This window comes from Limtongia smithiae, assembly GCF_038497785.1.
Source record: "Limtongia smithiae strain NRRL Y-17922 unplaced genomic scaffold V1518scaffold_1, whole genome shotgun sequence".
NCBI classification, from domain to species: domain Eukaryota; kingdom Fungi; phylum Ascomycota; class Lipomycetes; order Lipomycetales; family Lipomycetaceae; genus Limtongia; species Limtongia smithiae.
The window spans coordinates 1201612-1223068 of NW_027117622.1; the positions used below are offsets into that span (position 1 = coordinate 1201612).

Consider the following 21457-nt stretch of genomic DNA (forward strand, 5'->3'; position numbering starts at 1 on the left):
GCAGACACTGGCGCGTGCGCGGAGAAGGTGCGGGATGTGTAAGGTGGGGAAGTGGTGATGTGACAGCGAGGCGGAGCCCGAGGCAGCTCTCTCTGCGCCGCACGCATGCTCAACCGCCACTGCGTTCAGATCCCGGATCGTCTGCCTTTAACGGTCCGCGTGTGTTTGCAGGCCTCTCGGCCTGTTGTCGTGTGTTCAGTTCATTAACACTACAGATCCCGCCACTTCCGCATGTCCTGTGCGGGCCCTCTCAGCGCGGGACGATGCTGCACCTTGCCGTACGTGAGCTGGGAGCGCGCCAAAACTACGTCATCTGTCGCTCGCCGTCGAGATAGCCGGCAGAGAACCAAGCAATAATTCAACACTACCGCACGAGCACTCCGCGACAGCGGCCTGCGGTTTCAATGACAGAACATGCCTTTTTGTGAAGATTGCGCGTGCGATGACCATACGAGCCGTCCCGCAAACGCGCCGAGGACAACCGCGAGCATAATCCAGCCCTATCACAAGCGAATGTTAGCTAGAAGTCGCTGGCAAAATTAGGATATGCTCTACGCACATTGTATGTCATAAAAATAAGCCTATATGCAAATTAGAATCCTCTTAACGGACAAACTGAGCTCGAGGCGTACTTACATGATGAAGAATGAGTAAAACACCTGTAACGCATAGAACGCCGCCTTGATGACAGCCAGCCTTCCCCGTGACGGAGACCGCATTGAGTCCGTCCTGGCCAGCACTGGGCCCGGTAGCTTTTCTGTTTATCATCAGTCGGTTGTAATACCATATTGGTACCAGATCGTGAAGCATCAAACGCACCGTACACTGATGCAATGAATCTAATATATTCGTAAAGCATTGACAGTCCGACGACCGTCATTAAGGATATGGCGAATCCAAGTCCTGTACGTATATGCCACCATGGGAAAACAATGCAGAGATCTGTCGAATCGAAGGTAAAGAGCATCTATGGACGTCTTGGTTAGTTTTCCGGTTATCGGCCCGACCGTTCCAACAGGTGTACGCTACATTCATCTTGCACCCAGCAGCCGATTCGGAACTCTCCATGCCGCCGCCGTGCATTGAGTGGTCCATTTTCGAGTGGTCCATGGCTGTGTGATCCATGACAGAATGGTCGCGTGTAATTGGTCGCTAGAATTTGGGATGCATTGCAGAAGGTCACTTCGACAGCTGGGCACAAACGCGTCGCGGCTACGTGGCTTCCGCCTACTCCGCAATACCCGACCCTGAAGTCACTGCCCTCTCCTCTCCGCCTTCACAATCTCGACGTTTGTGTAAAATGCAATTATGTTGTACAAAGGTATGTTGCACATACAACTTCAGCGATAAGTTTACAGAGACAATACTATAAGTTACAGATCTGGGGGCAGGAGCACTTCCATAAGGTTGCGGAAAAATCCGCCCTTGTCGTAGATGTTCGTAACGCTTTCGAGGTCCGGCACGATGCCCACCAGCACGCCTCCTGCTGGTGCAAGCCTGTTCACGGTACCATCTTCGTATTTGTATACGTGCACGTCAATTGTTGCTTCAACAGCTGACGCTGCGTCTGCGGACCCGGAGGTAACTTGTGTGCTTTCGTCATCGCTGTATCCGTCGCGTCGGCGAATTCTCGCGCTCTCGCCTTCCGCCTTCGTGGCACTGCTTTCGCTCTCACCTTCCGCAGGCACAGCAGTGAGAGTGGATACGGGAACTCTATAGATTTGTAATTGTCCGTACTTCAGTACCCACTGGACTTCACTCCACTTTTCGCTCTCGTTGGTAGTCATGCCCTGGTGAATGTACAGGATATGCTGCGAAAAGAATGCAATAACTAACGGACAAAGCAGTATTGCAATCATGAAAACCGAAGTCATCCGGGCGGTCCACTGATGTGAATGAACTAACAGCTGTTGTCTTGCGTGTCAGTAATCTTTGTCTGCGCTCCGCTGAAGAAAATGTTACATACAATCCAGCTTCGTAAACTTGCCCATGGATACTTCACCCCAGCTGTGCCATGTGGAAAGTATTGTAATAAGTACTCGTCGTACAGCACGTGGCCGGAAAGATATGCTCCATACGTGAGCACAATGAGATTGCTAACAATGAATGCAAGAAAGAATCGGTAGTTGTAATATCCCAGGCAGTTATTTACCCACGCACCTGTTTTACGGCGTCAGATAGTCTAAAGCCAGGGAACAAGGGCACTTACAGTGGTGGTCCATCTTTGCGACGCAGCGCTTGCACACGCTACAGTGCTTGCTGCGAGCTGGTTTCGGCAAATGGCAGGTGCGACATGGCAGGGTGTCAGTATAGAAAATGATGTTGTCATTTTTAAAATACCGCTGCATGCGATAATTGTTGCCCTGAGTGACCGTGCCGGGATCAGTGAATGCTGTGAGATAGAGGTAGAAGTACGGCTGAAACGCAAGTGGAGGAATGATCAAACTTCGAGTCGTCAGTACGGACTGCGCGTTCGAGTGTGTCATAAACCTACCGGTGTAATGGTCCGTAAATGCGAGGATAGCCGTCCAAGAAGAAAACAAACAGCGCACTGGTCAGGATGGTGGAGTAGAATACAACGACGGCCCAGTTCTTGTCGTTCACGAGGTAGTCTGCCCACGCGCTGCTCTTCGCACAGAGCCTGCCACCAGTGACGACCATGTCCACCGACACCAATGCGGCCGGAACCTTGTGCCATAGCAAGACATGCGCTTTTCCTACAATCGTGTCTCTGCGGGATGCAATTAGCCGCTGTCTCTACTTTGGCGCCATTAGGTGGACTTACTTGAAGGCGGGAAGCCGACCGAAAAGCACGATGAAGACAATCGTGGAGAAGACAACGATAAAGCTGACGACGTAGTAGATGGCCGAGGAAGCCATTATGCCTGAGCGTCTGCGGCCTCTCGTCGAGGTGTGTCTGGAATTCGTCAGAGGCCTTTAGTCTTCTCGTCGATTGCGAGCAATGCGATGTCCCATCGCGGTGCGCATCGCGACCCTCCCGTACATACCACCCACCACCCACCACCACTCGGTAATGACAGCTCCCGGCTTCATCCGCCGCGGGCTTGTACGCGCATACCACTCCTACGATCACCTCCCACACACTCCTTACACCCCCGCGCAGTCCGCGATCCTCTCCGCCGCACTCGCAGAAGTGCCCGAACGCGGCTTCACCAAATCCGCGCTTGCTGCTGGCGCCCGTGCCGCAGGCTACCTCGACACCACCCCCGCTGTGTTCCATCATGGCGTATTCGACGTTGTTCGCTACCATCTCTACGCGGAGCGCACTCGGCTTGCGGGTTTGAAGCAGCAGATTGACGACGAGGAGGGGCATCCCCAGGGAAAGAAGGTGCGACGATATGTTGTCGAGCGACTGCGGCGGAATGTAGGTGTAATTCACCGATGGCCGGAAGCGCTCGCGATCATGGCGACGCCTTCGAATGCGCCTACGGCGCTTGAGGAGCTGGGATTGCTATCTGACGAAATTTGGTTCCTCGCGGGTGACGAGTCCTCTGACTTTGAGTGGTACACAAAGAGGGCGAGTCTTGCGGCGATATACTCGGCCACGGAACTGTACATGTCGCAGGACAACTCAGTGGATTACGAGATGACGTGGGATTTCCTTGACCGCAGACTGCAGGATGCGCACGAGCTCAGCAAGTCGCTGGGCAGCACGTCGGCGTGGGTCACGTTCGCGGGGCTCGCAAGCTTGAACTTGCTGCGTTCGCAGATTGCTCGAGGATAGAAGGAGTGATGCTGGAAGTAGTAATTCGATAATGCACATAATATAATCTATGCAGGTCCAGCCTCGCGCTCACTTCCTTTTCCCTTCAAAGCCGGCCCTCTTCTTCTTCTTCGACGCCCGCTTTTGCCGGTTCTTCTTGATCTGGTCAATTCGTGCCGCGATGTTTTCTTCGCGCTTCTTTAGTCGTAACTTGATACCCTTCTCCACACCCTCCTTTCTGTCCTTCCACTCTTTTGCCGACTTCTCTTTCCGCTTCCGCTGTTTCGTTAACGACTTCTTGAGCATTGCCTCATCGTCGCGGATTTTCTCTCCGCCAGCCTGCTTGATCGCGCGCTTCCACCGCTCCTTCTCCTCGACCACGCCGCGTTTGTCGGCGTCCATGCGCTCTATCCGCGCCTTTTTCGCTTCAACGTGCTTGAGCTGACCCAGTAGATCAGACGGCCCGCGCTTCCGCTTCTTGGCAATGATTTCGCCGCCGCTCGAAACTTCCTCGCCGGTCGCAAGCGTAATTCTTGTGAACACAGCGCTGGTGTCTGTACCAGTCTCCGTCTCGACGTCTCTTGCCGGGATCGTCGCAGCAGCAAGCGCCTTAGTCTCGGCTTCCTCCTTAAGCTTCTCCTCATCCGCCTTCTTTTTCCGCTGTAAATGCAGCTGTTGCTTCTTGTGCTCTGCCTTTTCTTTCCGCACTCGCAGAATCTCGTCACGGTTCAGCGGTGCGCCAGGCATCCCGCTGCCAGGTGCCTTGCGTTGTTCTCGCAGGGTTTTGATTTTCTGCGCCAAACGCTCGCGCAGCTCTTCGACGGAGTACTTATGTTCCTCGACAGAGGCGATAGATTCAGACGTAGTTTCCGGCTGTGCCTCATATTCCGCGGTCTGCGACTTCTTGTTCTTCTTGTTCTTGTTTGTTTTCGTCTTGTCAACGTTCTCAGCAAGTTTCTGAGTTGACGCCTCCGTCTCTAGCTCTTCCTCGCTCTCAGACGCATCCACCAACTCATCATATTGCGCATTGGCGTCGCTATCGCCGCTCGAGCCGCCATCGTCAGGTTCGCTGGCCATGATTTGTGTGTGCCGGCGGCTGCCTGGACGTACGAAGTGAAAACTGCGTGCAACGTCGAATATTTTTCGATGTGTGGCTAGTGCGTTGGGAGCATGCGCAAGGCGCAGCTTGCGCAGCAGGGCTGGCCGTGCGGCTCGCCGTGGCGGTACATCGCTAACTTCGAACCTAGTCAAGAATCCAAGGAACAGATACCAAACCGTGAGAGATAGAAACCTAATGGCCGAGGACGTGATACCACATGCTGAGATACAAGTGGGCACGGTGACATCGCTGCCGCCGTGCGCGTTGGCGTATTACCCGAATGACAGACGCTTCCTCCTCGTAGGGACATACAACCTTGTAAAGGAAACAGGCGTGCGAAACGGATCTTTAGATGTCTACTACACCGATGAACACACATTGTGAGTCGCTATATATACATTTCTGGAATATGTCTAATTCGATACAGAAATCTAGTGCAGTCAATTGAATCCCCGGAGTCGTCTATTCTCGACGTGAAGTTCTCACCTCACGACCATTCACTTCTCGTCTCGGCGCATTCAACGGGGCATATAAACCTATGGACGGTATCTTTACTGTCGTCGTCGACGATCAATGTTCTGTTGAAGCGTAAAGTGCAGATTACAGAGCCTGAAATTCTCGTGCTCTCGTTCTGCTTCTCGCCTACCGAACATGGGATTGTCGCCGCGACACTTTCATCTGGGTCATGCCTACTCGCTGATATCTCGGACCATTCAGTACAGGAGCTGGACTCACCGCGGTTACGTAATTTTGCTACTAAACATTCGCTTGAGGCGTGGATAGCTGCGTTCCATGCGTCAGGGGGCACGTTGTTCACTGGCGGCGATGACTGCGCATTCATCTCGCACGCCATTACTTTCTCGAATTCCACTTTTGCGACTTACGACGAAGAAGACGACGAGCAAATGCTCTGGGTAGATCGCCACTCTCATGGCGCGGGCGTCACCGCAGTCCTCCCGTTTCCAACAAACAGCAACATCTTGTGGACCGGTTCCTACGACGACAAGCTACGAATCTGGGATCTCCACTCACAATCAGGTCGAAAGCGGCCAGCTCTAAAACAAGAAATATATCTCGGCGGTGGCGTATGGCGACTTGAACCTGAACTCAAGCCTTCCACAGACGGCAAAACGCTCGTACTCGCGTGTTGCATGTACGGCGGCGCACGTGTGCTCGAGACTACTGACGGACAGGAAGCCGTGGTAGTCAAGACCATTACGGAGAGCCACGACAGTATGGTCTATGGCTGTGCTTGGGGCGTGGGACGTACATTCGCGACCTGTAGTTTCTACGATAAGCGGCTAAACATATGGCGCATATAAGTCCCGAAATAAATATAAGAAAATATTCATATAATTTACAATGAGAAAAGCAAGCATAGTTATACAATTGTCTCCAGTTCGCGTGCATATCCTAGCGTGTTCTCGATGATATTCTCCATCGCCATGTCGCTCTCGAGAGCTTCTGCGCTTTGCTGTGGGAAGAAGATCCGGTCGTTCACAACTGTCCACTCGCGCTGTGATCTGTTAGTTCAATTTGGAAGAGTAGTACGAAAGAAATTCACCTTCTTGACGAAATCCTTCAGATCGGCGTCGTCAGAGAAGAACAGAAGATGCTTGGCGTTGGCGAGGGGGAGCGAGGCGTAAGCTTTCTCGGAGCATGTGCCGATCTCGTTGCGAATCGTGTCGACGAGAATCTGAGCGCGTCAGTTACTTTTCTTCCCAGCAATTTAACGATCACATACATCTGAGAAGAGAGCGAACTCCTCGGCAGGCACCTCGCTGCGCTGCGTTGTCGCCTTCCAGACCTTGTCGTACGATCCCTCCATAAGCCACCGCTCGAGCATGACGGGGTAGCGGATATACGTGTCGGTCTCGGTCTCGTCCTCGAGTGTCTCAAGCTCGGTGTGGAACTCTGCGATGTGGTTGTGCGAGAGCAAGAGTAGCAGCCGTAGCGCGATTAGCTTCTTCTCATTGGACGACGGCGGCTGGATCATGTCCCTAAGCCTGTAAAACGGTGACAGCTGTGCGAGGTAGCTCGAGAACAAGGCGTCCTCCCGCAGGTAGATCAGCGTAAGTGCGCCGATCTCGAGGATGTCGCGCGCAAGTGCGAGCAGCGAGACGTCGGAGGAGGGTAGCGGCACGAGCAAGTTGAGCTGTGCAAGGCGCACCTTGAGCGCTGGAAGCATCGCGGCGCAGGCAGAGTACTGCTTTGCAGCAAAAGCGGCAGCAAGCTCGTGTGCGCTGGACTGGAGTTCTGCGGACATTGTGGTGGGATGTAGAGGCGTAGGTGGTTGGTGTGGAGTTGACGATGCTTATTGCGGTGACGATGCGCTCGGCCGCGAACACAGAACCATCTTCACACTTCTTCTCCTTCTTCCCACTCTCTCCACCAGTCCCCAATGCGCATCCCGCCATCGCTTAAGTGCCATCTCCTCCGCACCCAACCGCTTCTTCTCCCCCTTCTGCGCGCCAACCGCTCCCTCTCCGCCGCGCGCTCCGAGCTCCGCTGGCTTACCGAACATTTCCGTGGCCGTCCGCATTTTTCTAGACGCCTTGCCGCCGCGTGTCTTGCGCGGGCACACTACGCTGTGCCGTTGCAGTACATCCTCGGCTCGCAGCCATTTGGGTGCGGGCTTGATATCCGGTGTCGTCGGGGGGTACTTATTCCGCGCTGGGAAACGGAGGAGTGGGGGATTCGGCTTGCACGGCATGTACGCCAGGCACACGAATTTTTTTCCGGCAACGAGGACAGCAGCAGCACAAGTACCTTCACGGTGCTAGATATTTGCACCGGTAGCGGCTGCGTTGCGCTTCTCATGGCACAAGAGCTCGTTGCGGTGCCTGGCAAAACCGTCGCTGTCTCCGCCTTTGACGTCTCCCCCACAGCCATCGCTCTCGCAAAGGAGAATCTCGTTCGCAACGCCGCACATCTCCCTCCCTCGTCCTCTGTCTGTTTCAAAATTGCTGATCTCTTTCAATACCATATCCCAATGCATACCATCGCCGACCTTGTCGTGGCAAATCCACCATACATCTCACTCGAACACTATACGTCCCGCGCACACACAGCGCGCTCTGTTCGCGTGCACGAGCCAAAACTCGCGCTCGTGGGCGGGGTCGAGTTCTACACCGCTATATTTGATATCGCATGGCGCGCTGGCGCGGGTGCGATCGTGTCCGAACTAGCCGACGAGGAGCAGTTTCTCGACATCTGCGACGCGCTACTGGACGTCTATGACAATAAATTCATTTGCGGTGCGATGCGCGACACCGCGGGTAACGTCAGAACCATTGTTGCATACCGTGCCGACAGACCCGAATGGGCACACATGCGTGATCTCTTCGATGTAAGTTGACGTTCCAATACATCTATCTAGAACACATAGCTACTTGGTTTCCTCGAACCGCTAGTCACAGTTCCTCCTCCTTCACGCTCGTTTTTTGATCGACGCGTAACTAAGTCTCGCGTCAGTGAGATTTTGGTATAGCAAGGCACGGTGCTACTCGTTACTCCTAGTGGGTGGTGAGTTTTGCATGCGGATGGGAGAAGATCAAATGAATTCCAAATAAGCCGGAGCGCTCGCCTCATCAACATAGGGTTCGCTTGACGTAGCTGAATTCAACATCACTTTTAGACTAGTTCATTGAAGACACAAAGATAATATTGTTCATTTCCACCCGCTGAATATCAAATCTCTCCACAACTATCGCACACAAACTCACATCAACGCTAGACTACATGATGATTTCGTTCTCTACGTCCTGCCAAACCGTTAGCACTATTGACATGTTAAAGCGTGAACACAATACGAACCGAGGTAATATCCTTGTGCGGCAGCACGACGCAGTTCTCAATCCGCACCTCGTCCTTGACTGAGACGCCGCTGGCAAGAATCGCGACACTCTGCACGCGCACACCATTCTTGAGCACAACAGTTGAATGCTGGGCGGGTGTGATCGGGCTTCCCTCGACGCGCGCCCATGCGCCAACCTTAACCCCGCGTGCAAGGATCGAGTAAAGCACGCAAGCGTCATGCTTGACCTCAGTGTCCTCGAGCAAAATCGCCTCCTTGATCCGCGCGCCAGGTCCGACGCGCGCGCGCGGGCCGATCGACACGTTCGGGCCGAGTTTTGCGGTCGGGTCCACCGACGCCGTTGGGTCGATGAACACCGGCGGAACGATCTGCGCAGATGCGCGCGCAAGACCGGGCGCGTCGATGTCGGTCTGAAAAAGCTTCTGCAGGTACAGCGAATTCGCGGGGACGGCCGAGCCAGCGGTCTTGATCTGGCGCCAGAAGCCGCGCGTCTCGTACACGTAAAATCCATCAGCCTGCGCAAGACGCACAAGGATGTCCTGCTCCAGACGCAGCGTCTCGGTCACGTCGTCGCCGTCGTCCTCGCCCAGCTGCTCTTCCACCATCGCGAGCGAGTCCTCGAGCCGAGCCGTACGCGCCGCGCCGATCACGTCGAAGATCGAGCGGTCAAAAAGGTACACACCACCGTTGATCAGGTTCGAGATGTACGTCTCCGGCTTCTCGACGTAATGCAGCACCTTCTTCGTTGTGGGCTCGGACACAATGCAGCCGAAATTTGACGCCGACGCAACATCGACACGCGTGCCAAGAATCACGGCCTTGGCCTCCTTGTCCTCAAACATCTTTAGCATCTCTTCCAGCGGGAACGAGCAGCACACGTCCGCGTGGATCACAAACAGCCGATACGGGTTACCCTTCAGAATCGCGTCGCGGAAGTGGTACAGCCCGCCGGCGGTGCCCAACGCCCGATACTCGCGCAAGTACTTGATCGACAATCCCGGAAACTCGCGCGCAGACTCGGTTAGGAAGTCTTTGAACACCGAGTCATCGTAGAAGCCGATCAACAGCACTTCCTTGATGGAGGAGACTGCCGCGAGCGCAGAGAGGGCATGGGACAGAATGGGGCGGCCGGCCACGGGGAAAAGGACCTATTGAAGATGTTAACATACTCTGCATCAAAAACCAATACATATCACACCTACCTTTGGAATATCAAGACTGAGCGGTCTAAAGCGTGTTCCACGGGTGCCACCACCAACCTAATTGCCGGACGAAGATCGTTAGACGTTAGCCAGCACACATAAAATAAGCTACTATTTCGCACCATAGCGACCAATACGTACAAGAATGACACACTTCGAACTCATGCTGCGCAGCCAGGTGAATGAGCGTGAATAGCACCGTAAAGAAGGGAGTGGAAAGCGCAGGCGGCGACAAGTCGAGCGTGAGGCGAGGGTGACACTGCTGCTCGAGGTTGCATCGACCTCTAAGCCGCACGCGGCCAGCACGTGAAGCAGCATGCAGGACGCCAACGCGCGGCCCAATTAGGCAGCAGTTTTATTTCTATTATCTCGTTTTACATGTCCATCAGTGAACCGTCCTAGCCATCGCACCTCTCAAACAATGCCTATAAACACGCATTAGTCAAGAGTCCACTTTGTGTCAATTTCGCCACGTCATTGCATACCTAGCACAATCATGAACTTGAGGTTCACCTCAGCGTCGTCGCCTTGCCCTTCCGTGGCAAGCTGCTGCTGCTCATCGATCGATGCGCACAGCGTCGTACTCTTCCAGCCCTGTAATCTGTCAGTCACCGACTACAGCAACTCGCCTCAGGAAGAACTCACCCATGACTGTGAAAAGCTAAACATATCTGGACTCGAAGAGAAGCAGGTGATCGCGTGCTTTCCCCTTCGCGACTGCGTGAATATCTCGAAGTACGTCGAAATCTTTGGCCGCATGTCTTGGTATTCCGGCATCGCCGACACTGGCGAAGCCGCAGCCCCAGTCGTTCCTTGCGGTCGTGTGGATGAGAACTTGACAGATAATGGTCTACTTCCACCATGCAATGTTGTGCTCGGACTCTCTGACTGCAACGTCGTCGTAGTCGTTGTCGTAGTTGACATAATCGACGTTGTGTCATCCAGCGGTGTGCCCCGTAGCCATAGATCGCTGAACGGATTATCCGTCGTCAGTGCGGTGATGTCATCTTCTAGCAACGACTGCCGATTTGTGTTCCCGTCCTGCTGCTCTGTCATGCCGCTCACTGTCACAGCCGAATCGAGCGCCGGCTGCGGATTGGCAGACCGTGCGCGGTGTAGATACACACCCATCTGCACGACCGACTTGCGCTGTTTCACTTTCTGGATGTACACGTTCCAATATGATCCTGCGTACCAGATCGTGTTGCTATATACACGTTTGTCTTCCCGCAGCTTCGACACATTTCGGAACTCAAGAGAAAACCGGTACGGCGGGAACTGTGTCCAAGAAACCTCTTCCTCTTCCTCGTCATCCGAGCTGCCGATAAGTGTCTTCGAGGTAACAAGCCCGGACTGAAAAACAGATGATGATGCGCCGACACCCACTGTTGTCTCGTCTGAAGCTGGAATGATGTATGCCGGTCGTCTGCCATTACTGTCTGCCGCTGGTAGAGGACCGCGGTTAAGAAATCCAAGACTACCATTCTCAGGAGCGCAGCTCAGAATATTTTGCCGTAACAGCAAACTCGTCCATACCGCATCGCGCAGAGTCTCAGACGACACGACACGCTGTCCGGAAATATCAGTCATGCTATCCAGCTCCTGCACCTGTTCGAATGTAAAGTGCGCATAATGTATACCACCTTCCATCGTCTTTCGCAGCGGTGCGACATCGTACAGCTCATAATTCGTTTCTCTACTCCGTGGCCCACTGCTAGCGCCCACAGTATCCGCAATGCTGCTGCCGCTGTTTCCGCCCTTCACTGATTCAATGTCTGAGCCGTCGCACTCAGACTGGTTTCTCGGCTTGTGGAACTTCAGATGCCAATTGATCAGATCAATGACAAACATGCACCTATCCCACTCTGTGAGCACGAAAAACGGGTTTCCGCTCAGAATCTCTGCCGCAATCGTGGTTGGGATCTGGTCCCACATGCGCACCCCTAGCTCCCATCCCTCGCAGTATAATATGTTCTTGCATGAGTTGATCAATCGCGTGCTTGCATATCCGTAGTTGCTGTTTTGTGCAAAATGTAGGACCTCGGCGATGTTGGTTGCTGATAGTCCCAGAATGATTAAATTCACGCTGTACTCCACGAGGTCTTGAATGTCGAAGAAGCTCGACACCGCGAGCAGTGACATTGCGTGCTTCGCCTCTGCCCCTGGGTCAGCGTGCCCGTACAAACGTCCAACAGCAAGCTCAAATGCTTCCACCGAGATATTCGGATCGTCCGCGAACGAGAGCTCGATAACGTCAGACCCGCTGTCGTTCCACTTTCCGGAGAACAGCATGGAGAAGTATGGTGACCGGTAAAGTATCAGCCGGTGCAGATGATAGTCCTTCTCAAATGCGCGTATGAGAACATCGCTGCCAACGCCCTCGATGAAGCCCTTCGAGTACAAGAACTCGGAGAGTGCATCGCCAGGGAGGGTATCAGCTCCACCTGCCGCTGAGGCGGCAGTTGCTCCACCCGCGCCGGAATGCGACGATGATGAGGACGGTGACTCGCCAACCTTAGAGCGACGATTGAGAAGACGAGCGAAGGTGAGCGAGGATGAGCGGGGCGTCGGTGCGGAGGGCGAGGCCGTGGGTCCAGATAATGGTGAGGAGACGACGCGCCGCGCCGGTGGTAGAGCCGCAGCAGAAGATGATGGAATCGCCGACGTGGGAATCATGGACTCAGTGACTTCCTGGTACAGCGCCTCCATCGCGGACATAATGGACGCGCGTCGAGCGCAGGAGCGATTGGGGGATAAGAAGAGGAGGCGAGGCTCGCGATGGCTGGCGCGTGACAGAAGTAGCAAATAGCCCAGCCGCAAACTCCCAATGCGCGGCTGAGCCTCGTAGTCATCGCCCACACCTGCGATTTCGCCATATACCTTACAATCATGGCCACCTATGAAGGCAGGTCTTTCGCTTCTCGAATAGTACGTAGCTAACATTACACAGACGACCACAACCTTGCCACTCCTGCCGTGCGCGGCCGCCCAGACCCCGCGGAGCGCCCGACCTTCGCGAACATAAACCCCGACCTAGCCGCGTTCTTCTCCATGGACATTGCGCCACATGCGCAGTCAGAGTCCACTCTGCGGAGTCTAGCCAGCGCTTTTCAGGATATGGGAAACTCCGAAGTGCTTGAACGCATTGCGGCACAGCTCTTTGCTGACGCAGATCATCCCTCCGGCCAGAGCAAGGGCGTGTCCCAGCAGTTCCTTGACGGACTCGATAGAATTGCAAAGAAGAAGCTCAAGAATGACGATTCATGTGCTATCTGCAGTACACCATACTTAGACGGTTAGTTCAACACAGGGTCGCTGCAAGTCTGTTCTGACAACAATTACATATAGATCCTTATCCACTTGTCGTTAGACTGCCATGCAGTCCTCTACACCACTTCGACATGGACTGCATCGCACCCTGGCTCAAAGTGGTACGCATTTGGTTGTCGTTGCTGATATTTTTATATATGATGACTCACCTGATAGCACGCCACTTGCCCTCTATGCAGAAAGGACCTGCTTAAAAGGAAGGAACCGGTGGTTGTTCCCGACGATGATGAAGAACCATGGGACGACACTTTCGGTTAATCAACTTAGACTTGCCATGACGATGCTAGTGGTTGGAAGCGTTCATTTGTATAGACAATTTTGATGTGCATGTGTAGCTGGCGTAGAATGCATGAGACAGTATTACCTGAGCGCCTGGTTTTTGTATCAGTCTTGATTTGAATAGGTTTCTCTTCGAGATTTCGTTCATCGTTTATGTATTTTCTGACATTGGCCGTTCATGATTATTCATGTAGCGTCAGACACTGACTACTCATATTAGTATATTGTGATGAGTTATAGGTATCATGTTGACGAGCATGTTTTGTTTAGTGCACGACTGCATCAGTAGAACAATAATTTATTGATATAATGAACATCCTTGGGACTTGATCATCCAGAGTCCGTCGCAGCTCGTCATAGAATCGCAGCTAGTGTCGTAGTTGCGAGATTTTGATTTGGACCGGCCAGGTATCAATAGTCGCATTACCTTTCAAGTCACTAGTTCTAGCTGCACCACTATCAATATCAGTATTAAAATGGACTACTACAACCGTATGAACTGTTTCAAAGACCAGAAATTCGAAGGTTACTTATCTTCTTGCGCATCCATCATCTGAGAACTCGTTCTGACTCCTGGCAGATACAATGCAATGGCACATCCTCAACTCGCTGCCGCAACACACGACCTGCCACGAATACCACTCCGCCCGTCTCTCCACAATCCACGAGCTTTTCATCTACCAATGTGCATATGACCAATGCGTCCGACTATGCCAAGCGGAGCTACAGCCTCCAAAGAATGAGAGTATGGACGACATGCTCGGTGCTGCTATGAGAAGGCTCGCGAGGGGATCGACGAACACGGCGCCGTATCAGCATCAACAACCTCCCTTTTCGCCGCGGAAGACCCCACAGTATTTGGTGTCGAGGAATCTGATTGCAGCTAGTGTTCGAGATAGTCCGGTGCCGGACTATTTCAAGACGTGGTACATGACGTATGTGACCATCATCTTCTTCACAATGCTCTTTATCGTGCTGATTCAGTGCGGTAGATACCAAGCGTATTCATACGCACAACTGGGACTCTATGAATTAGCGACAAGTGAAGCCGCTCATATTCTGATGTTCCTGACAAACATGGTCTCACGAGCGAAATCCGACCACGATTATATCGTAGACTACACCGAAGAGAAGAAAAATTCAATAGTGAACCGTCTTGAAGAACGCTTGCAGGATACGTCTAATTTTTTTGTACTGGGTCTATCAACTGACTGCTGCTATACCATCGTATTCTGACCTTTGCTGAAACAGAAAGCCGCTTTGGACGCGCTACTGGACGGCTCTCTACCGACCATAGAACCGCTAACACATGTACCCACGCTCGATTACCTGTATGACGCAGCGCAGGCGATATACCACTTCACAACGCATGCAAGAGACAGTGATTTGCAAGCCGGAAATGACGAGAGAACGAGGACGTATCCGTTTCTGTTGCAAGATTTCACGCACGCGATCTTTGCGTCTTCGTTGGCTGCAGCCGGTGTAGCAAAGAAAGATACTCGCAAGTTTACTTGTTTCCAATCAAGTAACAGGAGCGTGGACGCTGATCGCTCCGGCTTTAACGTAAATGTCGGCAGCGATGACGACAGCGGCGACGATGATGATGCGTTTATATTCCCTCGCTCGACGATGGTCACGCTGTTCAGGACGAAGAACAAACCCAGCATCGATGATATGCTACACTTCTGGCGCGCACGGCTTGCACTTCTCTGCGCATCATGCTTTCTGAAATCCAGCAAGTTTGAAGACGCGTTAAATGAACTTGGCCTCGCAAAACGCAACATGGACGCGCTGACTGATGCTATGAACATTTCAAATCACACAAACTACATCGTCACCAGTTCGTTCAGAGACCTCAGTGATATGCATACACATGGCGTGCAATTTGGCAAAGATTTCTCGACAATTCGCACGACCGAGTCGTTCGATGAGGATAATTACATGACGCACGACTTGTTCGACGAAATTGATATATTCATTGCACAGATCGATTTGAATAGGAATGGCTTAGTCAAAGATATTGTACACGATGGCGCCGTCGTGAAGCTATCCATTATCATCAACACATTTTTCCGAAAGTGTCAGGTTTTGTTACGGCAGAGGGCAGAGAAGACACTCTCATACAAGTAACTCTATGAAGATCTGGTGGTATCACTATTCAATTTGAAATCGATCAACTATTATTACAACATTGCCCGTGACAGTTTCAGTAGATATGACTTTCGTTGCTCCACGTACAGCCACCCATGTTTCTTGTACACTCGCCTAATGGCCAGTGTGTCATATGAATATATATCTGCGTCGTCTTCAAGTGTGAACGCCCCCGGAATGTCCTGAGGAAATCTAGCGGACAAGCTCATTAGAGTTCTCTTCGATATAATTCTTAACACCGTCTCGGCGACGCGGAAGTTGTAGTTAGTCCTGTGTAGGACACAGAGGATCTGGGAAGGCGTAACGGCATATTGATTCATCCACGCGATGATGCTGTTGTTGATGCGCAATTGCGCATTACGATAGCTCTCCGGCATGTTTGTGTCATGGCAGTTTGCATCGAGCAGGGCAAGGCAGCTTTCCTCGCGCGCTACAACTTCGGCCTCGTTAACGTCGCCCAAGTGGACTGGCGGTTGCGAGTCGCGGACTTCGATGTTCTCGATCGGCTCTTCGTGCTCGAGATTATCTTCAGGAATTTGATCTTCGAGATCGACTTCGACTTTCTCTGCAGGTGGCTCCGCATTTTCCGTCTCCTCTCGTAGGTCGGCGTGTTGATCTGCCTCGATTCTGTCCGGAACAGCTTGGTCCTCTAGCACGTCGAGAAATTCTTCCAACGGTGTTGTCGACGAAATATCTGAAAGGCTCTCCACATGTGAAGGCAAAGAGTTTGTCTTGGGAAAACTATCCGCGAGTAGAGGCACAAAGTCCGTCCTTGACTTCGGTTTCGGAGTCGGACGGATTAGATTGTTATTCTCCTTGTTGGTGGCCGTATCAAGAACGATGAGTTCAGTGGTGATCATCTCGCGGTCGCTGGGACTCTCTACCCCGTCTTCACTATCAAACATACTATCGCCGTCTCGACCACTCACGAATGCGTTGACCGCGCTCACGATGTTCCGCAGGCTTGGCATCGATCGCCGGCGTATGTCCAGACCATTCATTGTAGCACCGTCTCCGACACCAAACCGAGCGCGCTTCGTAGTCTTATCATCATCGCGTATGCGTGCCCGCTTGAAAGGCGACGACTGTGCCTCAGGTTTTACACGTACACCCATGTCGGACACAACTTGATTGACGGACGAGTGTTTGCTACTGTCGTTTGACTCCCGCAGCTCGTCGTCTCTCTGCTCCAGTGACTCGATCTGCGTCGATGGTCGTATCTGCGTTGACAAATCCATTTCAAAATCTCCTAAATCGGATTCAGGAATTTCGTCCTCGCTCTCTGACGCAGAAATGTCTCTAGAAATGTGTGTCAGGCACCGGCCGTCATAGCAGCAGCAGTAGCAGCGAGCGCACACAAAGTGAACAACAAATCACATACTTGTCGGCAACGATATACGCGGTGATATCTAATGTCTCTTGCCGCTCGATGCAGTCCTGGATGAATTCGGTCGAATATCTGAAATACGATGGTTTAGCACGTCATTCGTAGTCAAAACACGGGTGGAGCTCACTTCGTCCGTTTTGACGTGTCTTTGCAACCGGAATCCTGGTCAACGAGCATATATCCACCACTCGAGCCCATCACAACCGTTCCTCCAAACTCCTAATATCAAACAAGTTAGCCAGGATCTCTCGCACAATATCGTCTAGCACTTGAACACATTCAAGAGCACGGGGAACACGCGTTGTTGTGGCTGTCCTCGCAGGACTACTTGCCTCTATCAAATTTACAAGCTCCTTCTCAACGCTCTTATCGATTCCATCTGCAATAGTAAATTCCATGCTGTTACCAGCCTGGTCGACGAATAGAGATTCCATGGTTGCGCACTCTTTGGTAGTACTTCGTCTTGTATGAGCTCGGCTCGACGCGAGCCTTAAGTTTCGACGATTTCAAGCGTTGGCGCGTACCCATCGATTAAAGTTTACTGAAACTCTACCCAGCGTCTGCCCGGTGCCTGCTGTTTCATTCTCCGGTCGTACGCCTGACCTGTTTACGTTGTAAATGAAGCCGTACAACATAATCAATGCATTATTACACCAAGACAATGGAATCGCACATGCCAAAGTCGCGGGAAATCAGTGTGCATAAAACTCCAGACCCATGAACATAAAACACAGCCAGCGGCATGACAGATCTAAGCGGGCTACCGGCTGATGATATGCGAGTAATGCCCGCTCTCGTGCGCACGACACTTGGGGCAGTCGGCACGGTATCCCATGGAGTACGTTATCCGCAGCGGTCGCTGTTGTATGTGAGATGCAGGCTGCGGAGGGTAACTGGCGTTCAGCGAGGACGGAAGCATATTGTCGAGGCAGTCGCGGATGCCGATGATGGGAGAGGCAGTATCTGAACGGGTGGCGCTGTCCGGAGTCATCAAGTTCGGGTTCGGAGATGGGCTGGGCTCTTTCAAAGGTTCCGGTGGGTGTTGCGACGTGGGCCCTGCTTCGGCCTCTGGGGACATCGAGGGTGACTGTGGTCCGGGGACATGCAAAGTTCGATAAGCAAATACCGCAGGGTCACCTGCTGACAAGATCAAGTCTGTCTGGTACCCGATAGATGTTGTAACGGTATTGTCGATGGGAGCGCTGTTGCCATGCAGTGGTTGGTCGCATCTGTTGCGGAGCACATATTCGTGTCCCAGCGCCGGCGCCGGCATACACTCTGACGTCGCAAATGGCGATGGGCTATCCAGTCGCTTCTAAAGACGCATATCAGCCTCACAAGTCGCTTCTCTGTCGCGATAACTAGAATGTGGACTCACCTTCTTAGAAATATCACGCTTATTACAGCTAACAGCGGTGCCGATCTTGCGTTTCCGGTCGGGGCTCCCGAGATATGGTGACATGGCGCGAGTGCGGGAATGCCCTCTGGAGCTTGAATCCTGCTTTTTACGCCGTGAGCAGTATTTGCCGTTGCATGAGCACCCGTTCGGGGATGGTGGGCGCTTGCTCGGAGTCGACCGCTGCGGGCGACTATGAAGTCCCAGCTAGTTTTTTGCTGTATTGGAGCATCACCTTCCTCCGCCATCATCACCTTCCTCCGCGCTCGCTCACAAAGCATGGTCTGGATTCCCTTCTGGTCCTCACGACAAAAACCTGACGCAGCCGCGGGGCCACTGGCGCCGACAGACGCCGCCGCGAAGTGCCCCGTCGACCACACAAAGCTGATGCAGCATCCGCCAGCAGCGGCGGCTGCGGGAGCAGCAATGTGCCCCGTCGACCACACCAAGTTCGACCCGACCACAAACATGCCGGCGAACCTGTCCGCGACGCAGCGCGTGCCTGGCCAGAAGCTTGCGCTGCCTACAGAGCGCACCATGTCCAGCATCCCGCGTGGCGACGATCCCGACGAGGGCGTGTGGGAGTATCCGAGTCCACAGCAGATGCTCAACGCCATGGTCCGCAAGGGCCACACCGATACCCCCGAAGCTGACGTGCCGGCTATGGTAGACGTGCACAATTACCTCAACGAGGGCGCGTGGGCCGAGATTCTCCAGTGGGAGAAGAAGTATGAAGACGTGTCCGGTAAGGAACCGAGGCTACTCCGTTTTACTGGCCGTCCAAACGACCTCTCGCCGCGCGCACGGCTGATGCAGGCACTCGGCACAGTATACCCAAGCAAATTTGGTGGGCCACCCCCCTTCGATAGACACGACTGGACCGTCCTACGATTCGCGTCAGACGGAAGCAAGAGGGAGGTGCGCTACGTCATCGACTACTACTCCGGTCCGCTCGAGGACGGATACCCCAGTTTTTACCTTGACGTGCGACCAGCATTTGACTCTTTTGCGAGCGTATACGATCGCGCGGAGGTGTGGACTTCCGCTGTGCTGGAGAAGGCTCTTGGACGAGGCGGGCGTGTGGAGTAACGAATTTGACTGTGGCTTAATCGGCTAAAGAAAGATCATATCATGTACATTAAAAACCCTAATTAATTAGCTACTTGCTTCTATACGAAGCATTGGCAAGATCTAAACATGCAATTACGGAAGGGCTTGAAGATGTGCGAATCTCACGTGCGTAAAACACAAGCCCCTCGAGAATACTCCTGCGCACTAGCATTCTTGTTGGCGGGGCGCTGAGCTGGCTGATATATACCAAAGACAACGAACCGCAATTGTACGCCGCCGCTTATCGATTCATCGTCGCTGATCGGTCTGTTGACGTTTTATGCGTGTGAATTCGCTTGTTAGGGTATGTTTTGACCTAGAGAGAATGTGTGTGTGCGTTGTTCGCCGCTTCCAGGCTCTATATGTATCTGCAATCCATTTGCACGCTTCCGCCAGCGGGTATCAGACAAGTTGTTGTAGACGCACATGCGCAGGCGAGAACGACTTTGGATCTGACTAGTCATGTTGGTTTAGGTTCATGTTCTTGCGGGACCGCTTGAGGAGAGACAATTGAAGACGTCATCTATTTTGGGTTGTTGATAACTTGGCCTTGACTCTGGTCACAATGGGTTTGTTTCCCCTGTTGGATTCACCATCATATCCAATTCCGCGAACGAGAACGAAGTTTTGACCGTTCCTTTATTGGTGCAGGCCAGACATTTACAAAGCTTCTGTCGAAGCTGTGGGGCGGCGATAAGGAAATACGCATTTTGATTCTCGGCCTGGATGGCGCGGGAAAGACGACCATTTTGTACCGGTTGCAGGTGTGTCACCCTCAGCATCATGTAGGACCTGCGCATATTCGAGTTGCTAACTATTTTGTTCTAGATTGGAGAAGTCATCACCACAGTGCCGAGTACGTAGTATATTCGAGATTACTAATAATCGAGATTCTAACAGCACGCGTTAGCAATCGGCTTTAACGTTGAGACGCTAACGTATCAAAATCTAAAATTCAATGTTTGGGTGAGTTATCACAATATTTCAAATTACGCGAGTTGAAGCTGACGGATAACTAGGATCTTGGAGGACAAACAAGTATACGACCATACTGGCGGTGTTACTACGCCAATACAGCAGCGGTATGTTACATAGAGAAGAAGTTATTTCAAGGACTATGGACTAATGTAGCGTCACAGGTCATCTTCGTGGTTGATGCAACGGACAAAGAGCGCATCAATACAAGTAGAGAGGAACTCATCGCGATGCTGAGTGAGGAAGAGCTGCAGGATGCCGCTCTTCTCGTTTTTGCAAATAAGCAGGATCAGGTCAGTTTAATGCTGAAGCACTGGATGGACGTGCTCTACTAACGTATATTTTTTACGTAGCCCGGAGCAATGTCGGCACCGGAAGTGTCCGAGGCGTTGGGATTAGTTGGCATGAAGGACAGAAGTTGGAGTATAGTTGCGTGCAGCGCAATCAAGGGCGAGGGACTGACTGAGGGACTAGACTGGTAAGTCGTGTAATCATGTTTGCGAACGAACGACCAATTGCTAATATGAGGCTAGGCTTGTCGAAGTTATCAAGGAGGAACAGCTATGAACGAAAATGACTAATCTTTGAACGCGAATCATATGATAACAATACAAACGACGACTTCCTGCACATTTGGTCAACGACATATATATTGCTATTTGACTTAGTACCTGCATCTGTATTGTGGTTCAAGTAGAGTGTCTTACGGTCTTGGTGTGCTCTTGTGTATTTTCTTGCTCAACTTTTTACGAACCTGAAGTGTATGGATAACTAGTGCGCGGGTGTGTGTAGAATTTGTGAGTTGGCATCTGTACCCAAGAAACAGGACTATTCCCTGGATTGATAATCGGAACGGGCCAGACTGAGAGGAGAAGATGTGCGGTGCGGAGTAGTGCCCTGGTCCCGATCCAGCGGCCCAGCTGCTCAACGCGCGAAACAAACTTTGGCCGAGTTCAAGACGACGTGTACGATGTATTTCTAATCGCG

General features: G+C 52.4%; 14 protein-coding genes across 14 annotated transcripts; 6 read left to right on the forward strand and 8 right to left on the reverse strand.

Annotated features, from left to right (window-relative positions):
• Nucleotides 1-112: 112 nt before the first annotated feature.
• Nucleotides 113-1282, reverse strand: V1518DRAFT_409402 (Ctr copper transporter family-domain-containing protein). The gene is made up of 5 exons (XM_066902359.1): nucleotides 1030-1282; nucleotides 820-967; nucleotides 637-757; nucleotides 560-581; nucleotides 113-500 (listed from the first exon to the last, which is right to left on the reverse strand). Exons 1-5 carry the CDS (start codon nucleotides 1123-1125, stop codon nucleotides 402-404), a joined length of 486 nt encoding a protein of 161 aa, XP_066762129.1. The 5' UTR covers nucleotides 1126-1282; the 3' UTR covers nucleotides 113-401.
• V1518DRAFT_409403 (DHHC palmitoyltransferase-domain-containing protein) lies at nucleotides 1283-2949 on the reverse strand. Its single transcript, XM_066902360.1, has 5 exons — nucleotides 2786-2949; nucleotides 2495-2731; nucleotides 2210-2445; nucleotides 1967-2160; nucleotides 1283-1907 (listed from the first exon to the last, which is right to left on the reverse strand). The coding sequence occupies exons 1-5, from the start codon at nucleotides 2878-2880 to the stop codon at nucleotides 1374-1376; spliced, it is 1296 nt and encodes a 431-aa protein (XP_066762130.1). The 5' UTR covers nucleotides 2881-2949; the 3' UTR covers nucleotides 1283-1373.
• A 15-nt stretch (nucleotides 2950-2964) lies between these two features.
• On the forward strand, nucleotides 2965-3829 carry V1518DRAFT_409407 (COQ9-domain-containing protein). The gene has a single exon (XM_066902361.1). It carries the CDS (start codon nucleotides 3035-3037, stop codon nucleotides 3743-3745), a length of 711 nt encoding a protein of 236 aa, XP_066762131.1. The 5' UTR covers nucleotides 2965-3034; the 3' UTR covers nucleotides 3746-3829.
• V1518DRAFT_409408 (surfeit locus protein 6-domain-containing protein) lies at nucleotides 3709-4869 on the reverse strand. Its single transcript, XM_066902362.1, has one exon. It carries the CDS (start codon nucleotides 4799-4801, stop codon nucleotides 3815-3817), a length of 987 nt encoding a protein of 328 aa, XP_066762132.1. The 5' UTR covers nucleotides 4802-4869; the 3' UTR covers nucleotides 3709-3814.
• Nucleotides 4831-6204, forward strand: V1518DRAFT_389704 (uncharacterized protein). Its single transcript, XM_066901741.1, has 2 exons — nucleotides 4831-5203; nucleotides 5251-6204. Exons 1-2 carry the CDS (start codon nucleotides 5019-5021, stop codon nucleotides 6143-6145), a joined length of 1080 nt encoding a protein of 359 aa, XP_066762133.1. The 5' UTR covers nucleotides 4831-5018; the 3' UTR covers nucleotides 6146-6204.
• On the reverse strand, nucleotides 6078-7279 carry V1518DRAFT_409412 (SAC3/GANP/Nin1/mts3/eIF-3 p25 family-domain-containing protein). Its single transcript, XM_066902363.1, has 3 exons — nucleotides 6568-7279; nucleotides 6388-6519; nucleotides 6078-6339 (listed from the first exon to the last, which is right to left on the reverse strand). The coding sequence occupies exons 1-3, from the start codon at nucleotides 7087-7089 to the stop codon at nucleotides 6205-6207; spliced, it is 789 nt and encodes a 262-aa protein (XP_066762134.1). The 5' UTR covers nucleotides 7090-7279; the 3' UTR covers nucleotides 6078-6204.
• Nucleotides 7205-8544, forward strand: V1518DRAFT_409413 (S-adenosyl-L-methionine-dependent methyltransferase). Its single transcript, XM_066902364.1, has one exon. The coding sequence runs from the start codon at nucleotides 7225-7227 to the stop codon at nucleotides 8179-8181; it is 957 nt and encodes a 318-aa protein (XP_066762135.1). The 5' UTR covers nucleotides 7205-7224; the 3' UTR covers nucleotides 8182-8544.
• Nucleotides 8545-8560: 16 nt separating this feature from the next.
• On the reverse strand, nucleotides 8561-10007 carry V1518DRAFT_424713 (nucleotide-diphospho-sugar transferase; the record flags this gene model as incomplete). The annotated part of the gene is made up of 4 exons (XM_066905872.1): nucleotides 8561-8587; nucleotides 8640-9788; nucleotides 9843-9899; nucleotides 9984-10007. 4 exons carry the CDS (start codon nucleotides 10005-10007, stop codon nucleotides 8561-8563), a joined length of 1257 nt encoding a protein of 418 aa, XP_066762136.1.
• A 309-nt stretch (nucleotides 10008-10316) lies between these two features.
• Nucleotides 10317-13410, reverse strand: V1518DRAFT_436308 (uncharacterized protein; the record flags this gene model as incomplete). Its single annotated transcript, XM_066906284.1, has 3 exons — nucleotides 10317-10436; nucleotides 10488-12533; nucleotides 13408-13410. 3 exons carry the CDS (start codon nucleotides 13408-13410, stop codon nucleotides 10317-10319), a joined length of 2169 nt encoding a protein of 722 aa, XP_066762137.1.
• Nucleotides 13411-13798: 388 nt separating this feature from the next.
• Nucleotides 13799-15717, forward strand: V1518DRAFT_409424 (uncharacterized protein). Its single transcript, XM_066902365.1, has 4 exons — nucleotides 13799-13976; nucleotides 14032-14386; nucleotides 14444-14642; nucleotides 14703-15717. The coding sequence occupies exons 1-4, from the start codon at nucleotides 13928-13930 to the stop codon at nucleotides 15579-15581; spliced, it is 1482 nt and encodes a 493-aa protein (XP_066762138.1). The 5' UTR covers nucleotides 13799-13927; the 3' UTR covers nucleotides 15582-15717.
• Nucleotides 15593-17487, reverse strand: V1518DRAFT_409428 (uncharacterized protein). Its single transcript, XM_066902366.1, has 4 exons — nucleotides 17322-17487; nucleotides 17117-17208; nucleotides 16984-17061; nucleotides 15593-16901 (listed from the first exon to the last, which is right to left on the reverse strand). The coding sequence occupies exons 1-4, from the start codon at nucleotides 17421-17423 to the stop codon at nucleotides 15635-15637; spliced, it is 1539 nt and encodes a 512-aa protein (XP_066762139.1). The 5' UTR covers nucleotides 17424-17487; the 3' UTR covers nucleotides 15593-15634.
• V1518DRAFT_409430 (uncharacterized protein) lies at nucleotides 17488-18621 on the reverse strand. The gene is made up of 2 exons (XM_066902367.1): nucleotides 18368-18621; nucleotides 17488-18304 (listed from the first exon to the last, which is right to left on the reverse strand). Exons 1-2 carry the CDS (start codon nucleotides 18449-18451, stop codon nucleotides 17750-17752), a joined length of 639 nt encoding a protein of 212 aa, XP_066762140.1. The 5' UTR covers nucleotides 18452-18621; the 3' UTR covers nucleotides 17488-17749.
• V1518DRAFT_409431 (cytochrome c/c1 heme-lyase) lies at nucleotides 18588-19586 on the forward strand. Its single transcript, XM_066902368.1, has one exon. It carries the CDS (start codon nucleotides 18665-18667, stop codon nucleotides 19472-19474), a length of 810 nt encoding a protein of 269 aa, XP_066762141.1. The 5' UTR covers nucleotides 18588-18664; the 3' UTR covers nucleotides 19475-19586.
• Nucleotides 19587-19705: 119 nt separating this feature from the next.
• On the forward strand, nucleotides 19706-21430 carry V1518DRAFT_409437 (ADP-ribosylation factor family-domain-containing protein). The gene is made up of 9 exons (XM_066902369.1): nucleotides 19706-19799; nucleotides 19970-20064; nucleotides 20147-20259; nucleotides 20324-20351; nucleotides 20406-20461; nucleotides 20515-20577; nucleotides 20635-20763; nucleotides 20824-20948; nucleotides 21004-21430. The coding sequence occupies exons 2-9, from the start codon at nucleotides 20061-20063 to the stop codon at nucleotides 21035-21037; spliced, it is 552 nt and encodes a 183-aa protein (XP_066762142.1). The 5' UTR covers nucleotides 19706-19799; nucleotides 19970-20060; the 3' UTR covers nucleotides 21038-21430.
• Nucleotides 21431-21457: the final 27 nt, after the last annotated feature.

Excerpts from the sequence above, each read along its gene's own strand:
- V1518DRAFT_409437 (XM_066902369.1), top strand. Across the intron at positions 20,578-20,634 it reads ACTACGCCAATACAGCAGCG|GTCATCTTCGTGGTTGATGC; the intron begins GTATGTTACATA and ends GTAGCGTCACAG. Across the intron at positions 20,949-21,003 it reads CTGACTGAGGGACTAGACTG|GCTTGTCGAAGTTATCAAGG; the intron begins GTAAGTCGTGTA and ends ATATGAGGCTAG.
- V1518DRAFT_409408 (XM_066902362.1), bottom strand. The coding sequence starts at position 4,801 with ATGGCCAGCGAACCTGACGATGGCGGCTCGAGCGGCGATAGCGACGCC.
- V1518DRAFT_409428 (XM_066902366.1), bottom strand. The coding sequence starts at position 17,423 with ATGGAATCTCTATTCGTCGACCAGGCTGGTAACAGCATGGAATTTACT. Across the intron at positions 17,209-17,321 it reads AGCTTGTAAATTTGATAGAG|GAGTTTGGAGGAACGGTTGT; the intron begins GCAAGTAGTCCT and ends GTTTGATATTAG. Across the intron at positions 17,062-17,116 it reads GACACGTCAAAACGGACGAA|ATATTCGACCGAATTCATCC; the intron begins GTGAGCTCCACC and ends ATCGTATTTCAG.
- V1518DRAFT_409412 (XM_066902363.1), bottom strand. The coding sequence starts at position 7,089 with ATGTCCGCAGAACTCCAGTCCAGCGCACACGAGCTTGCTGCCGCTTTT. Across the intron at positions 6,520-6,567 it reads AGTTCGCTCTCTTCTCAGAT|ATTCTCGTCGACACGATTCG; the intron begins GTATGTGATCGT and ends TGACGCGCTCAG. Across the intron at positions 6,340-6,387 it reads TGAAGGATTTCGTCAAGAAG|CGCGAGTGGACAGTTGTGAA; the intron begins GTGAATTTCTTT and ends AACAGATCACAG.
- V1518DRAFT_389704 (XM_066901741.1), top strand. The coding sequence starts at position 5,019 with ATGGCCGAGGACGTGATACCACATGCTGAGATACAAGTGGGCACGGTG. Across the intron at positions 5,204-5,250 it reads TACACCGATGAACACACATT|AAATCTAGTGCAGTCAATTG; the intron begins GTGAGTCGCTAT and ends AATTCGATACAG.
- V1518DRAFT_409402 (XM_066902359.1), bottom strand. The coding sequence starts at position 1,125 with ATGGATCACACAGCCATGGACCACTCGAAAATGGACCACTCAATGCAC. Across the intron at positions 582-636 it reads TTTTACTCATTCTTCATCAT|GCTTATTTTTATGACATACA; the intron begins GTAAGTACGCCT and ends ATTTGCATATAG. Across the intron at positions 501-559 it reads TTATTTTTATGACATACAAT|GGCTGGATTATGCTCGCGGT; the intron begins GTGCGTAGAGCA and ends CGCTTGTGATAG.
- V1518DRAFT_409431 (XM_066902368.1), top strand. The coding sequence starts at position 18,665 with ATGGTCTGGATTCCCTTCTGGTCCTCACGACAAAAACCTGACGCAGCC.
- V1518DRAFT_409430 (XM_066902367.1), bottom strand. The coding sequence starts at position 18,451 with ATGTCACCATATCTCGGGAGCCCCGACCGGAAACGCAAGATCGGCACC. Across the intron at positions 18,305-18,367 it reads AGCGTGATATTTCTAAGAAG|AAGCGACTGGATAGCCCATC; the intron begins GTGAGTCCACAT and ends ATGCGTCTTTAG.
- V1518DRAFT_409413 (XM_066902364.1), top strand. The coding sequence starts at position 7,225 with ATGCGCATCCCGCCATCGCTTAAGTGCCATCTCCTCCGCACCCAACCG.
- V1518DRAFT_409407 (XM_066902361.1), top strand. The coding sequence starts at position 3,035 with ATGACAGCTCCCGGCTTCATCCGCCGCGGGCTTGTACGCGCATACCAC.
- V1518DRAFT_409424 (XM_066902365.1), top strand. The coding sequence starts at position 13,928 with ATGGACTACTACAACCGTATGAACTGTTTCAAAGACCAGAAATTCGAA. Across the intron at positions 14,387-14,443 it reads TTCAAGACGTGGTACATGAC|ATACCAAGCGTATTCATACG; the intron begins GTATGTGACCAT and ends TCAGTGCGGTAG. Across the intron at positions 14,643-14,702 it reads AGGATACGTCTAATTTTTTT|AAAGCCGCTTTGGACGCGCT; the intron begins GTACTGGGTCTA and ends TTGCTGAAACAG.
- V1518DRAFT_409403 (XM_066902360.1), bottom strand. The coding sequence starts at position 2,880 with ATGGCTTCCTCGGCCATCTACTACGTCGTCAGCTTTATCGTTGTCTTC. Across the intron at positions 2,732-2,785 it reads GGTCGGCTTCCCGCCTTCAA|AGACACGATTGTAGGAAAAG; the intron begins GTAAGTCCACCT and ends TGCATCCCGCAG. Across the intron at positions 2,446-2,494 it reads ATTTACGGACCATTACACCG|TTTGATCATTCCTCCACTTG; the intron begins GTAGGTTTATGA and ends GACGACTCGAAG.